At 36.5% G+C, this 16,200-nt stretch overlaps 1 protein-coding gene across 12 annotated transcripts in view; it reads right to left on the reverse strand.

Moving 5' to 3' along the window:
* Nucleotides 1–16,200, reverse strand: part of RALYL (RALY RNA binding protein like) — a 394,972-nt gene that overhangs the window by 59,032 nt on the left and 319,740 nt on the right. For all 12 annotated transcript variants that reach the window (XM_087750703.1, XM_087750726.1, XM_087750713.1 and 9 more), the window contains one exon: nt 657–689. In XM_087750703.1, the coding sequence (XP_087606829.1) occupies nt 657–689 (33 nt within the window). The remainder of the gene's footprint in view (nt 1–656; nt 690–16,200) is intronic.

Genomic DNA, 16,200 nt, shown 5'->3' on the forward strand with positions numbered 1-16,200 from the left:
CAGATACTTACCTTTATTATATATAAAGATCTACATTTTATAAAAGAATGGTACTTTTTTCAGATTATGTCACATTTAAAAATAAATTTTTAGAAAGTTGAGTTAGTAATTTTAATATATAGACCATATAACTGTTTAAGCATCTATAAGACTATGAAGACAATAGCTATAATACGCAAATCAGTGTAGTGATCTAAAATTAGGTTAAAAATGTGATATTTTTCTATTTTATGGATTTGATTTTATTTCTATTATTGAAGTATCACAAAATTTTTGTCTTAAAGGAAACTGTCAGTTATTTGTTCGGGGGCTTAGACAAGTGGTATAGAAAATATTTGAAGTGGTTTTTGACTGAAAGATCAGTGAAAACAAAATAATAAACAGCTACCTTTCAATGCAACATTTAATTCCTACATGCCTTTTAGTACAAATTTTGATTAGTCAATAGAGGGAAAACGTACTTCTTAGTATTTTTTAAGAAGGGAGATATCCACAACTGCTGACCTTATTGACCAATAACTACTTTTTCTAAGCTTGATATAGTAAATAAACATAATGTTGAAATAGGATGTTTATGCTCAACATAATCTCATAAATTATATTGTATGGTAACTGAATATAGAAATATCCATGGAAATATACATATTCCTACTTACCCAACGGACAGGAAAGGCTCCTTTGATTCAAGTCTGTCAAATAAATAACAGCAGTTTTAAGTATATATATTTATTGTATTTCAGAACATTTATACGATGAATTTAAAACAGCCACTCTCACTGTCAAATTTACTTGGTGACAATACACAATTTAACAACAACAGAAGGGCCTGATCCATTATGCTAGGAACTTAACTCAAAAATAATCCCATTTGCCTAACTGAACTTTGGTTTAGAAATCAAATATTTACAAAGCAGCACATCTAGGCCCTTTAAATTTCACAGATTCAGGTGACTTGTGTAGGTATTTACATGGAAAGGCTGGAGCAAACAAGTAAAACTGTCCTTTTATTGCATTTTTAATGCAAAATGATTTTTTCTTGATGGCCGTGATTTAGGGAAGATATCAAATCTTTTTTTTTTTTTTTTACTTTAAACATAAGATTTAGTATGGGTGTAAGAACTTTCCTGATTTGAGGGCTTCCACACCCATTTTGTTTGCTTTCTAACATCCTCTATTCATATGACATGGTCACTTTGTCGTGAGAACTTCTGGCACATCTGCCACAATCAACCTTGCGCTGGAGCTGGATGCCACTAGTTTGGTAGACCCAGAATCATGCCCAGTTCTAAAACGAGTTGTGAAAAATGTTGTTCTCCAGCTCCCTGCTGTTGCTGCTGTCTCTGTGAGGAGCTGCACCACTTGCACACTGGAAGGAGCCTCTTCTACTAGCAGTTTTCACCCAATCAGGATAGATTTAAAAATCCTCATCTACGTTATTGTACTGTATTTCTGCTCCAGTACCTGCAACTGGCTGCCCTTAATTTTGTAGTGTGTCCTGGCTGCAATGAATTTACTAATATCAGCTACTTGTTAGGACCATTAGCATGTGACTTTAGGGTCCTTTATAAATGTATTTAAAGCAAATTCACAACTCAATTATTTTGAGAGGTTACATGACATGCAAGTCATGAAAAAGTTCTCTATTGTGCTAATTTTCACTGAAAGTACTGTGTTAGGAAGAACAGCAAATAAAAACCCTAGGTACTTAATGTCTCTTTGTAGCCTTTAAAAAAAGTGTTTCTAAGAAAGTGAAGTATGTCATATCTGGAACTGAACATTTCATTTGTGATGACCCCTCCCATCCAAAACTAATTCAGTCCCACAACAAAATATCTGAAATAGAACTGTAAACAACAGGACTAATTGTAAATAAGAGGACTGTAAATGATTTGTCAATGTTTTAAGAACGAACCTTTCCTGCAAGTGTTCTTTGTAGAAAAACCAACAAGTACATTTGCAGTTATTATTCACTTAGCAAATGTTTTGTCCAAAAATCTCACAAACCAATAGACCAATTTAGTTATTGCCATCTCTCCAGAAGGGTATTTACAAAAGTGAGCTTGTCACTGTGCTTTTGAAAGGATTATATGATTTTGTCTTTAATTAAAAAATACTGCATCATCTTTTTGCAAAGCATTTAGTTCTTCTTTTCCAGTATCATTAGTGGAAACAGCTTAGGAGCCTGTCTTCATTTACAATGTCATCTTCTGATGTACTTTAAGTATCCCTGTGTTCAGGCAGACACTTCTGCAGGGCAGTCTCAGTGCTGTCATGAATGCTTTCCCTCCTAGACTGTCATGCTGCACACCAAAACCCTCATAGCACCAGAAAAATGCTTAGCTTGGCATCCTCTGTGCTTAGGTAGTACTGCCAAAGAGCAATAAAGTGACAGGGCCCTTTGTGTGCAGGGTTGCACCCTTCTCCTGCAGGCTCTGTGAAATCACCATGCCAGCTTCACAGACCAGCTTTTCCTGCTGTGGATCACACTGTTACATCTGCACCATCTTTGCAGCTTCTCTCTGGTGTATGAGGAAAAGCCCCAAACTGTTACCTTTTTTTCCATTTTTCTGCTTAATGAAATGAGCCAGATCTGGGAAGTACCCAGTGTTTGGCTCGAGAAACTAACTATAAGCAAAACAAGCCAAAAAATGAAAGCTTCCAAACATATTTATGTACTTGATAATACAGAAATTTTGTAATGAAGAGAGACCTGGCACTGTCCTGATGGAGGATATTGTAGTGGATTTTACTTGCAAACAAAAAGTGTGCGATAGAATGCCCTGTGGACAAAATACTGCAATTAAAAATCTATTTGAAATCCATTCTCAAGATGGAATTCAATTTGATTTAAATAGTGCTGCCCTAGGTTTGACCCCTCTCTAGTATATTTGACTAAATGGTTTTAGATAATTTGCTGCATTACTTTAAATTAGTTCAAGTGTTCCTCATAGTAAAGGAATACAATTATCTGTTGGCCTTTTTTTTTTTTAAATTGGTAATTCAGTATATGGCAAATTAATATAAAGGTTTTAAAACTGCAACACCATATAAAATAACATCCTATATCATCTTTACTGGTGACATTTATCAATATATATTATAGATTTTTTTTCTTTTCTAGCCTGCAGTACACCAAATTCTCCAGAGTTTTGAGGAATTCTTGCATAATTAAATATGATTATCTCAAAAGCATAATCCTGATAAGCTGTGAGAAGGGCTGTCATACACCTTCAGGAAAAATATTAAACCAGAAATTTTCTTTCTTACAAAAATGTATTGTGTGTGCAAGAAATACTAAGTTGGACAGTAAACAACGGGAATAATGTTTTAATTATCTAGGAATGGTAATGAAGCTGGAGTGATCAGGATTTTTCTTTCTTTCCTGAAATGGTTTTCCCATCATAAAATTTCAGTTTGTCAAAATGTCAAGGCAATATATCAGTTTGAATAGGAGGGAGGCAGGCTAATCAGGAGCACGGCTGGGACATGGCGGACTGAGGTTGTTTCCTTTTGATTCTGAGCTAAGATTTTCTGAAAGGTCTGACTTTCTTATCTACATATAACGGATAAATTTTTGCAGGAGGAAAAAGGATTTTTACACTATGTAAATTGCTCAGTTAAAATCAGTCCCTGTAAACCAAACAGGTATAGGCAATCAATTTATACCTGTTGATATGCTACAGTACTGTCACAGTCTGTGTTTAAAATAAGGACCCTAAAAATTTCCCATTTAGTATTTTACCCCTTGCAACCTGTCTTGGAGAGACATTTTACAAGATCTGATTGACATAATTGTGTATTTCATAATTTTCTTTGCTGCTAAGTTTGCTTATATTAATGCCAATTTTATAAATCCCATCTTTGTCATGGACTGAACATGTAGATGGACAAATTTTTCGAGGTTTGCAGACAAACATACAAGGAAATATGACTAGACTAAGGGCATGTGAATTCCTCTTTGACTTGTAAACAAATCATTTAAAGACAGGAGGATCCCAAACTAAACTCCACATTCCTTGCATAATTGTCCTATTAAGATTACAGGCAAGATGGCTTTTTATATCTGAGGCCTGACCCAAGATACATAAACCAATATCATTTCTTGTTGACGAATCCTCGCATCTCCTTCCCAAAACTTATTTACAGGACAAAGTGGATAACATTTCTAACAATATTAGCACTGTACACAAGCAAGTGGATTTTAGCCAAGCATTCTTGTTATGAATCAATATATTCTTCCCCATGGTGAACACATAATTTCATCTTTAAGGAGTAAGTAAGAAAAACATGTGGAATTTAAGGCATTTGTTAGGGTTCTTATTCTGACTTTTTAATATAATAGAACTGTCTACCTTGAATCAGGGAAAGTGATGGTCAGGAACTAAAATTTTTTTAGACGAGTCACCATTTTGGCTTACAATCTTCAAATCAGAATTTCCAAGGAAGATAACCTGAGTGTGGTGCTGATGTCACACATTTGCTTGTTTGACTATAAAACCCATGAATAGTGACTGCAGTTTTCGGGGGGACTGGGAGAGTTAATAACTCTAACAGGAATCCAGAGGATTCAAGCTTTTCATTCATGCCATTAAGTCAAAAAGTTACCCTTAAGGTAATTAGATCATATTTTCCCAGCTTGAATATGAGACTTTCATGTAAGGCAATATCAAAAACTTTAAAAATCAGGCTAAGTCTTACCTCTTATCTGTCTCTTCTTCTATCCAGTAAGTCAGTTATCATGTCAAAGGAATAAGTTTGCACTGAGAAACGACATTTTGAGTCTGCAGTACTTTAGTTTCCATCCATGGTTTGAGGCATGTATTTTATTTTGTACTAGAATTTTTATGTTTCAATAAATAATAGGAGCATTTAACTCTGTGGAAAAGAACTTCCCAGGGCACTTGTATATTTTCATATCAATACGGTATTTAGTATTACACAATAGTTATGTAAACAATACAGTTTGTGTTGTTTTTCTAACCAGAGTCATCAACTGCAATGTCGACCACCAGTTGGAAGTGGAACTTATTAAATTTAAGAACAATTGTAAAAGTTGACATAAAGCTGTAAATTATTCCTCAGCACCCTCTGATTCTGAAACACTTCTGACAAATTAGATCTTCTATACAGCTGGTCTAACATTTATTTATTCCAGAGTATGACAGTGCTTCTTAAAAAACTTGCCAACATTTATAATGATATTTATGGAAGTTTCAGAAGACAGAATGAGCTTCTTCCCTAATTCTATCTGACAATGGGTACTGAAGTCTGGAAAAATTGGATTGAAATTACTTTAAGTCACAGAAACCATTATAAATGGCAATGAGAGAAGAACGGATTTTATAACAGGATGGGGGTAGATAGAGAGAATCAAAAGGAGAGCAATTAAGAGTTTAAACAATGAGAAGGAACTTTAGAGTGATGGAAATGCCGTATCAAGTAGAGGTTATTAGGTCCTCCACATATCCTCTGTGAAATAGGAACTTCTACCTCGAAAATATCATCTAGAGCTCATGCTTCCAACTCTGCTAGTGATCTAGGAGTTAGAGCTTCTGTCATTGAGAACCTTTCTGCTCCATGACAAGAAGCCTGAAATTTCTGCCTATACAGACCTTAGGAGCCATCTGTGCAACAGCTCGCTGGAGTCACAGAATATGAAAGTCTGGGACAAACACCGGATGATGGAGGAGGAACCAAGTACAAAAGCTACCAGTCTGAATAAGTATGCTTCTAAGCTATTGATACTTCACTCCTGAGAAATAATTTTTGCCATGTACTCCCTTGCTGGTTCCATCTAATTCCCATTTTGAAGTAAGTCTTTAGCATTCAGGAGCTAATCCCTGCCTGCCAAGCAGGTCCTAAATCACACAGGTTCTTTCCAATATCTGTTCCAGGGATGTTTCAGGTTAACTTCCATTTCAGCCTATATTAACTACTGACATGTCCCAACATCTCGCTTCAGGCACAGCTATTATGTGAGGAACACAAGTTGATGGCATAACACAAGTATGTTGTATGTTACAGTAAATACTGACATTGCAGCTCACACAGAAATACTTTAGGTTCTCCTTTGTTCTGCATTCTTGTTCTTTAGCTTCTCTGAATCATTGTAATCAATGAGCAGTGTCCTTCATCACTTCTACTCTCAGGTCATAGTTAATCCAAATTTGATTAAAGTTCACAACTGGAATATTTAAGTTTACTAAAACTAAATTTTATAATTACTGAAGAATTTATTCAATAAATAAGCTACTACACTACTAAGCACTCTAGGGATAAACAGAGGTTTACTTAAATAAGGTTATCCCTTCAGCTACCAGAATCTCTATATGCAGATCTATATATAATCCTTAATATATATAATATGTATTTAGTCCCTTATGAAAGTATTGCAACACATATGCATTCTGACTGACAAAAAAGACCCATTTTTTTCTAACATCTTATGATTTCTGACAAGGTTAATCATTTAACATTGAGAATAACTTTGATCATTGCTTGAAGCATCAGGTTTTTCCCAGCCCCATGATGAAAAATTTGCACCCTAAAGAAGCTAAATTTCCAATATATCTATAGGTGATGCGGATCTTATGCAACCTAATTTCTGGTGATACAGAGAACTGAAATGATGGTTGGTTGTGTTGGATACCGAGTGCACCACTGTTATAACACATGGGATAGAAGGGTTTTGGGGTTGTGGCAGGAAAGGGAAGCATGGGGAAGAACAGCAAAGGAAGTACTTTCCAATAATCCTCATTAATGGGTGGCCTAAAATTTAGGCAGCAAGAAGAGAGGAAAACACAAAAGCTCTAAGTCTATAACACGATATTTTCAGAGAGCTAGAACTAAAAAATAGTATCACATCCACCTGATAGAGTTTCAGTAGCTGATTATAGTTGGTACCTGACTTTACTGCATTTTCCTCTATGAATCCATAAATCGCAAAGACAACATGAACAGTGGCATGGATTTTCATAGCTGAGATAAATATTGGTAAGTGTGTCTGAGAAAAACTAAGTTGTGACTTGAAGAGAAATTAATTCAGACTCTACATATGAACACCTTCTTAGATAGTTACAGACTACAGTTTCTTCCCACACTACCAAGAGAAGTCTCCTGAAGCCAAACGGAGGATTAGGAAGCTAAACTGAATTTAATTTGTACACCACATCCGTATGAGGTTTCCAGTCACAAAGAAATGAAAGCTCAGATTCAAAGTGAGCTTCTTGCAAGAATCAAGAATAAGAACTCATTTTCCTTCAGGTAAGAACACTCCTAACTCTGATGCCCTTCACAAACTGAAAACGTGCTCAATTTAGTACCTTTGTTCAAGTAAGCAAAGGAAACAAACTCTGGAGAATGAAAGTAACTCCATGCCACCACTGTCAATTTTAGTTTACTTTTCCCTGTGATATACTAAGAGTTGCTAAATTTTGCAAAAATCTATGCTCCCAACAAAAGAAAGAATTTTGAAAAAAGTATAGTGGTGTACTTAGCTATCTACTTTAAAGTCCTCTTTCTGACAACTTTAATCATTCTTTGCATGAAGCTGATGTCACCTGACCCTTTTCTGCTCTAAATCAGAGTAAGAACATTCAGGTCAATATGTACTGGTCTAAAAATGTCTGGAATGAGTTCATCAGGGTGGGCTGAACAAAACAGTGTTGACTGATCTAATGCACACAATCAATACTACTTTACTGCATGGCTATTTGTAGTCACAAAGAGATGAAGGTTAATGCAGGCATTGCCTTTGAGGATCCCAAGGGTAGAGGCTTAATCTCCTTCTCCCTCAATGACACTACCAACACTTAAAAGTAGTTACAGGAGGGGCACTGCTCTGACAATGTATGATTCATGTTTGTCATCCTGTTTCCTAGAATAATCTCACTCTTGCAAGACTGAAAAATATAACATACATTTTTATGCCAATAGATATTATAAATTGCTCGTTCCTTAGGTCTCATAATAAATTCACACATGTTTATGAATACATTTGTTACTTTTTGGTAAAATAGCCAGTGCTTTTGCCAGAAGTTCTGGGAACACCAGTAACATAATCTACCAAAAAGACATGTAACTTGTAACCTATTCTTTAAAAAATAAAATTATGCACCAACAGCACCATCTAAGTATCAGTCCTGGCAGGCTGGATAACATATTATCAGACAGTATACTCCAAGACTAGCAGAATTCACCAAGAAATAAACTTGTGGGGTAATTTAATTGTTAATAATTCACTGCATATTAATACGTTGCTATTGTCCCTCTGTGCTGCACACAGCATAACCTTCCGTGCTATTTGTAATCTTACTTAACAATCTGTCTTCTCTTAAACTAAGTATACGTTAAGTGTCTTCTTCCAATATTATTCATAAGACTTTAAAATATATAACAAGTGGCAGCCTTTCATTTATCCAGCCTTCCTTATTTATTCACAAAATACTAAATCTATAATCCAGCATCATATTTCTATTCCTGTTTGTAAGCCACCTAAACTGTGCCCTTGCAGCACATCAGCAGCTCCCAGACTGAATTACCACCTTCTGTACAATTAGAGGTGTTACATTATGTGAGAACCAATGCCTAATTACGAGCCCACAAAGTGGTGCTCTGAAGCACAGCCTTCTCCTGCATCTCTGATTACTGCTGCAATTAAGGGTTTACTAAGTTCCTGAAAACGAAGAATCCTGCTGTTCATTTGCCATGTTAGGACAGGACCTTCTTTGTTCTGTGTCATGAACCCTGTGTCCTTACTTTTAAAACCTCTATAAAGTTAACATGACAGTTACCAAACAACAGTGGTTGCAAAACTGGATACTGTTTCTATGATGCCTGCTTCACTAAAACTCAAATGTGGAAAAATGACCATGGCATCTGTTTCTGACTTTTTTTAATATGTTGTAGGTACTATCCTTTTTCTTTTTAAGCTAATAGAAGCACAGCTGAGTATCTACCGAAGACTGGTCTTTCTGCTAGAACACACTGAATCAAAATTCTGATTATTTCTTAAATCAAATGTAAGAAGCCATGCAGTAATAAAGGGTGGAAATCTCACATGTAATAGTTGATAGGAACAAGGCTCAGACTGTCAAGATTTAAACTGAATGAATGAGTAAAAGTTCTATTTCTGTTTGCCTGCAGGCAAAACCATCAGTGCTCTGGATCTTTTAGGAATTTACTTTTTGAATTATAAGCCCAAGTTTTTTCATTTTTATTAGCAGCACAAATTCTTGGATAAGAAAGGAGTCATAATAATTTCAATGCCATCAGAAGGTTGTGAATATGTTTTCTGTTCCACTGTGGTATAAACAGGGGTTAAAGACCATGAAAAAAATAAGATGTTTTTACAATTAATTACTTTAGCTATAGTATACTGCTTCAGGTTTCATAGGAGATGAAAAGAAGTAAGAAAGATTAAATGCCAGGAAAAAAAAAAGCAATAATAAGAGAACAGGCTATTCTTCTCCAAACTGGCTAATCTCTGAGCATGAGCGTGATTATGGTATCTCGGCTTTTGTGAAAGAAAACATCAGTCATGTGATACCATATATCATCTTCTGCAAGAGGAGAAGTATTGAGCTAGGAAAAGGGATGCAGCTCCTCTACAGATGTGTAAGGTGCTGTCACTGGCTCCTCTTAACAAAGAAAAAAAATAAACTGAGAAAAGACTGTGGAAGCCTAAAGAATAACTTGAGGGGAGATGGGAAGAAAGGCAAGTGCTAGTCTTTCAGTCTATGCAGGACACACTTCGAAATGGATCTAAGTCAAGACCATAGTTTAAAAACTCTGGTGAAGGTGAATATAAACAAACATGAGAAAAATATAAGGTTTAGGATATACTGATAATCTGAGAAGGAATATCTGCCCTAGTCACTAGAGATAGATTCTAAAAGGGAGTTAGCAGTATTTTTAAAACAGTGAAAGGACAGATTTAAAAAAAAAAAAAAGAAAAAAGACAGGGTTTTTGTCCTAGTTGTTATTGGAGTTACCACATAGATTAGGAATAATATGACTGAAGGAACAAATCAAGATGTCAAGTGTATTTGATATATTTTGGGCTTTTGAACTTTATCTGTGATTTTTCTCCATCTGTGATTTTTCTCCAGAAGCAAAGGTTTTCCTGGGTGTTACTAAGGATCTGATACCCCGCCATTTTCCCCTCTCTAAACTTATCAGGTGCTGCACATTCACACTCTAGATCATGTGAAAGGGCAAACATGTCCTTGGCTGGCTCTCCCAACCCCTCTGAGCACATGAATTTGTTCTTTAAACATCTCTGGGACCAAATTGATTGCAGTTACACTGACATAATTCAGAAATACAGAGCTGCATGTGTTGCCTTCCATTAGCAGATATTTTTTTCTTATTCTTATGATATTACTTAATTGACATGGGGCTTTTTCCTTGAAAGAAAATAAACAAAAATTCAGACTAACCTGAATCACTGGATCAGCTGTAGCTTTGTATCTGTGCCTTTTAACATTTTTAATATAATTCAGAATGCTACTTAAGTTCTTGACACAAGCAAAATTTGCACTGTTTGTTGTGAATTTTAAGTGAGAATTTAAGACTAAATGATCATTTTTTTCTGTATATTAATGACTCCTTCAAATGTGATCACCAAGAACATTCTTTGATGAAATGAATGCAAATAGTATCCTACTGGACTTAAAATTATCTCCATTTAAACATTCCTAGAAATGTGTTTTTATGGAAGCTAGATCTTTTGTCAGGAGAAGAGCTGCAGAGCAACACTCATCTTAGGTTCATTCCATTGCACTGAAATAAAATAGCTTATTTAATGAAGGAAGGTAATCAAAGGCATCAAGAAGATACATTTCTGTGAAAAGAAGCACTTTGATTTGAAAGAAATATCACACTATATACTCTTAATATGATGTATTCATCAAAAGATTATGTTCCATAAGCATATTTTTTTTTATTCAGTATGTAAAAAAAGTAAGAGGCATAATCACAATTTAATTCAAATGCAAAGTATCAGAAAATAATTGATCAGGTTTATTTTCTGTTGTCTGGACTGTGTCTTTAGGGCCAGTGATAAAAACGGACACACAAATGCATTAAGAAAAAGAAGGAATAAAGAAGCAAGTTGTTGGAATCTAGGACAATATTCAATCAAGAAAGATCCTTATACCTGCAGTTATTTTTATTATATGCCAGTAGGTTAAAGCATATTGCTAATACACTGCCAATGGCACACTACAGCAGGAATTATGCAAAATACTGCAGTATTCAAATAGAATAGTAATGCTTGTTTGGCACAGAATTTGTTGACTTTATGTTATGCTTTCAAATGGGAGGGATGATCTCAAGAAGCCTCCTACCCTGGTAGAAGAAGATATCACATTGCCCATCAGTGTGCCTTTCACACTTTCTCCTGAAATGATGGGCGCCCAGGAGTGCTCAGAAAATAAACTCAAAATAATGGATGGCTCTGAGGCAAACCAAGCCACACCAAACTCTATAAATGATATCTTAAAATAAATCTGAGAAGCAGAGAGCAAATAGAGAAAGACTGTAAGTAATTTTTTTAAGCCTCTGCTGTAAAATAAAACTGCAAAACCAAGGGAAATGCAAGATGTGTAACATAATCCAATCAGTTTTGTGATGGAGATTATAAAAGTAAAATGTACTGCAGAAACTGATAAAGTATTTTTGTCAAAGAAAAATAAAACTTTGATATAGAAACAAAATCATACCCTGTAAATAAAAGAGCTTCTCTCTCCAGTATATTAATATTAGAAGTTTAAATAAAATAATTTCCTCCTCAGGCCATGGGACTGATGAAATTGCAAAGTAAAGGCTGTTTAATATGGCTAATTAGTGGCATGTTAAAACAAGCATGCTGAATATACATTTCAATTGCGCTACATGAAGAAGTGTTTGGGAATCGGAAATGGCTGTGGTATCTAATACCACTCAGGGAGTGCTGAACCATAAGCCTGAAACTTCAGAGACCATCTTGGAAAGAACTTGCTCTCAAGGGAAGCTTTTGCCAGGACCACTGTGTGCTATAGATGGGCAGTGCTGTGGGAACTCAACGACCACTGGGTGGAGATCTGGCCAGCCAAGGCAACACCGCAAGAGATGATTTCACTCAGTATTTCCTGGTCTTGTTAATCCGTCCACTAGATCCATCCTGCTAATCGTCTCACTCCAGGACGTGCCTCAGTGTGATGGATCCCAAGCTAGGCAGCTTCATGCCCAGCCTGCAAAGGGAGTATTGGGAGGAGTGGGGCTTGAATAACTCCTCACTCAGCCTTCAAGATGTGGCACTGGGGCAATGGCAGTCTTGCTTATTGTGGACTTACGAGGAAGCTTGGAGTTTGGCAAGGGTGAAAATAACTCACATGGGGAAGGTTAGTCTTCACGAAATTGGTCATGGAAATGTTTGTAAGTCAAGAACAATATTAAATTGTGTAGAGCAAAGAGAGTGACTAGATATTCCGTCACTGCTGAGTAATTTGCCTTCCCAGTTTACTTCCAAATCCTAGTCCCCTGCTTTCCTACATTATATAAATATTAGTTCACTCTTGGGCAGTTTGTCTTTGGTAAACAAACCAGTTTTCTCAGAAAGCAGACTCGGATGTGATCTGAGACAGTTTGCTCTCAACTCCCTCTCATTTGTACTAGTACCACTGCACTTGTTTTAGATCCCCATGTCCTGCGTGGTCTCCAGCAGGTCCCCCCCAGCACCTCCCACAGCAGTGCCTGCAGTAGCCACTCTCATTTTCATGCCACTAAAAATCCCACCATTCTGCTAGCCCGTAGCACAGTCTTTTTGTTATTTCAAGAGACTGAAAAATAGGTGTCCCCCCCATTCTTCTCAAATCCCCTCATCTTTGTTACTGCTAGAGGGGTGCCAGAGAAGACTTTGAGCCAACTCCCATGCCGACGGCTGTACAGAGGGGACATGGTGAGTCTGTCTTGAGGCAAGGCAAGCCACAGGCAGTGGCTCTGCTCCTCCTGGCCTGGGGCTCAAGCCCACTCCTGGAGCAACTGCGGATGGAGCCATTAGCAACCTCCAGAGTTAAGAACTAGCAGAGCCTTGCCCTGTTTTAATAACCCCAGCAAAGACCTCCGAAATGGCGAAAAAGCTTTCAGACCATGTATTTAACACCTCATATAACATGGTGGTGGACTGAAATGAAGAATAAATAGTTAAAATATTCTTTTATGATGTAGAGAAACAGAATGCCAATCCATCAGAGTATTTGCGGTTGATTCTACTTTGGTATGTTGGGCATAAACCCAGAGGAAAAAAAAAACAATAAATGGACTTTCATATGCTGACACAGAACTGCTTTAGTGAAATACTGATCAAAGCACCACTAAATTAAAAAGACAAAGTGTGATCCTTTATTTTACCACAACAATGCTCCCAAAGAGTGCTTTAACACATTTGCGTCAGCACCTTTAATCTTCACCTTGTGTTTCAAAGATATGAAGATTAGCCAGTAAAATTAACTTTTGCTTGAGGCTAGACCCAAATAACAAGATGTAAAATAATTTTAAGATGCAGATTTGTCAGGCATTTGGTTTTCTGCAGAAGTGCTGTGCTAAAAAAGGAAATTCACAACAATTTTGAACCTTCTGGGATTTAAGTCTCCCCTCACATACTGAACAGCAATGCAAATCACGGGGAAGGCTGCTGGAGCTAGCAGTTATATTAGATTTAAGCTGATTCCTGAGCACTACCCTAAGCATATCTGTAGTTCAATGAGTATGCTTAAAGTTAATAATGTGTTTAGCAGCTTTCTGAAGCAAAGCCTAAATCTTTCTGTTCTCCAAGTATTTTTAAGGCCTAATCCAAAATGGAAGTTTTTTTACTATGGATTGAGTGGCCTTGCAATGACATTGACCCGCTCCCACAGCACTCTAATTCCATCCCTGCACTCCTAGACAATGTCTCTATATATCTCCCAGGCCACCTGTTGATACTTTCACCTTTTTATGCCTCTTTTTTAGGTTTTATTTTTTTCAGGAGCTCCTTGTTTGTCTCTGTAGGCCACCTGCTACCTTTACTTGGTTTCTTGTTCATCAGGATGAACTGTTCTTGAACTTGAAGGAGGTGACCCTTGGAAATCAGCCAGCTCTCCTGGCCCCCTCTTCTCTCTGGGACAGTGTCCCATGGAATTATTCCAAGCAGTGCAAGTCTGCTCTCCAGCAGTCAAAGGCTGTGATGGGATCTTCAGCTGGTAGGAATTAGGGTATTAAAGTACATTTAAGAGAGAAGAAAAAGAAGTGGAAGTAAATTCTAGTCCAGTGAATGGCAAAACATTTTGCTGACTTCAATAGATCCATGATGCCTTTTAAATTCTCTGTATACTTTTAATTGCAGCCTTTTTTCTATGAACTATACCAGGAATGCTAGCATTAAAAAGATGTGAAAAGAAGTATAAGTGGAATAATAAACTGGAGAACAAAGGAGAGTCTGGATATGTGAATTACTGCATGTGTAAGTCAAAGAAGAAATGATATATTCTTATCTGTCTTGCATCTAGTTATTCCTATAGCTAAGAAAAAATATGCGTCTCACATTTAGGCTCATGCTCAATTTCACAGAGGTGAAATTAAATGAGATTATTTCCATACAGTTTATAAAACTATAAAGGATAAACAACCAAATGTAGATCCTGAACTGAACAACTATTCTTATACCATTCCAGGCAAAAGTGGATCTAATGACTTGAACATGTAAGCAAGTTACGTGGGTATAATACATCATAGGACAATGGTTTCTCTGTATTAATTACTCATGTGCATATCCAGCTATAAATGTGATGCAGGTTTCTCTTCAGAGATGCAGAGTACTTTGAACAATTTTGAAGCCTCAAGCACTTCACAATAAATAAAACCATGCAACCCTGTGCAGCGCTCCTGCTTGCTTACCTGAAAACTGTTCTTAAATGTGTCTCAAATATCCAAAAATACTCTTTAAAAATCTGTAACAAAGGAGACTGAACAAACAGTAGTTGTTATCCTTAATACTATGTTGTATATAGTCACTGTTTTACCATTGGATGTCTACCTTAAGACTGTTTCTTCTAGCCAAGTTTCCTGAATATGCTTATGAAAACACCACATGTGATAAGTGTCAAAGCTTGTTTAAATAACCATATAGCACATCTACTGTTTCCTCTTTATCCACTAAATCGGCTATCTTGTCAGAGAAGGAAATTATATTGCTTCAACATAATTTGCTCCCGATAATTCTATGATGGATTTTTTTTACCGTCTTATTATCCTCTAGGTGTTGATAAACTGATTGTTTAATAATTTGTTCTAGTACATTTCTGAGAATTAAAGCTGGGCTCACCTGATAATTTCCTGGGTCCTCCTCTTCTTAAAAATAGGCATAACGCCTGTCCATGCCCACTGGTTTTCTACCTTATATGACCTCCATAAGTTTTTGAAAACAATCACTAACAGTCCACACACAGATTCAGCTAGTCTTTTAAACACTCTAGGATGAATCTCATCATTCCATTTCCATTGAATTCACTTATTCAAATACTGGTTAGCCAATTCTTTTATCCCATACCCTCTGGAAAAATTTATTTTCTTTAATAGCTGGTCAACTAACCTCTTTGGCTAAAGCAAAAGGAGCCTTTTCTGTATCATCTACTATCTGCTCTCCTGTCCCGCTAAGTAACAGCAGTATAAAAAAGCAGAGGAAGTTACTTTAATGACAAGCTTTTTGTTGTCTTTTATACTGTTACGTGCCTTAGCCTTTCTGACGTCCTGTTCGATGACTCTGCTGTTCTTTTCTACTCACTTCCAGTCATGGGGTTTTGATTCCACATTTTGTACAATTCCTTTTCACTTTTCAGGATGTTAAAGCAACTTGATGCTGCTGTATTATTTCTTTATTCTACTTCTGCTTCAGGATAATTTTCTGTTCTACCTTAAGCACAGTCAACGCAAGATTTTTTGCACTCCTTTTGTCCCTAAAATTTCTTTCCAAGAGATTCTACTTACCATTCTCTGAACTCATTGAAGTCTGTCCTCTCTGAAATCCATTATCCTATTTCTACTGCTCTCAGTCCTCCCTTTTCACAGTGAATATTGTGTATTAATAAAATTTTTAAGCAATGCCTCTCTTAGTCAAAATCAAATGTAAAGTAACCACTTCCCTCTTAACTTTCTCCATCTTGTGGGTTGACCTTGGCCAGC

The sequence above is a fragment of the Nipponia nippon genome, unplaced genomic scaffold (genome assembly GCF_047370975.1).
Source record: "Nipponia nippon isolate SJK-2023a ecotype South Korea unplaced genomic scaffold, ASM4737097v1 scaffold_1, whole genome shotgun sequence".
Classification (NCBI taxonomy): Eukaryota; Metazoa; Chordata; class Aves; order Pelecaniformes; family Threskiornithidae; genus Nipponia; species Nipponia nippon.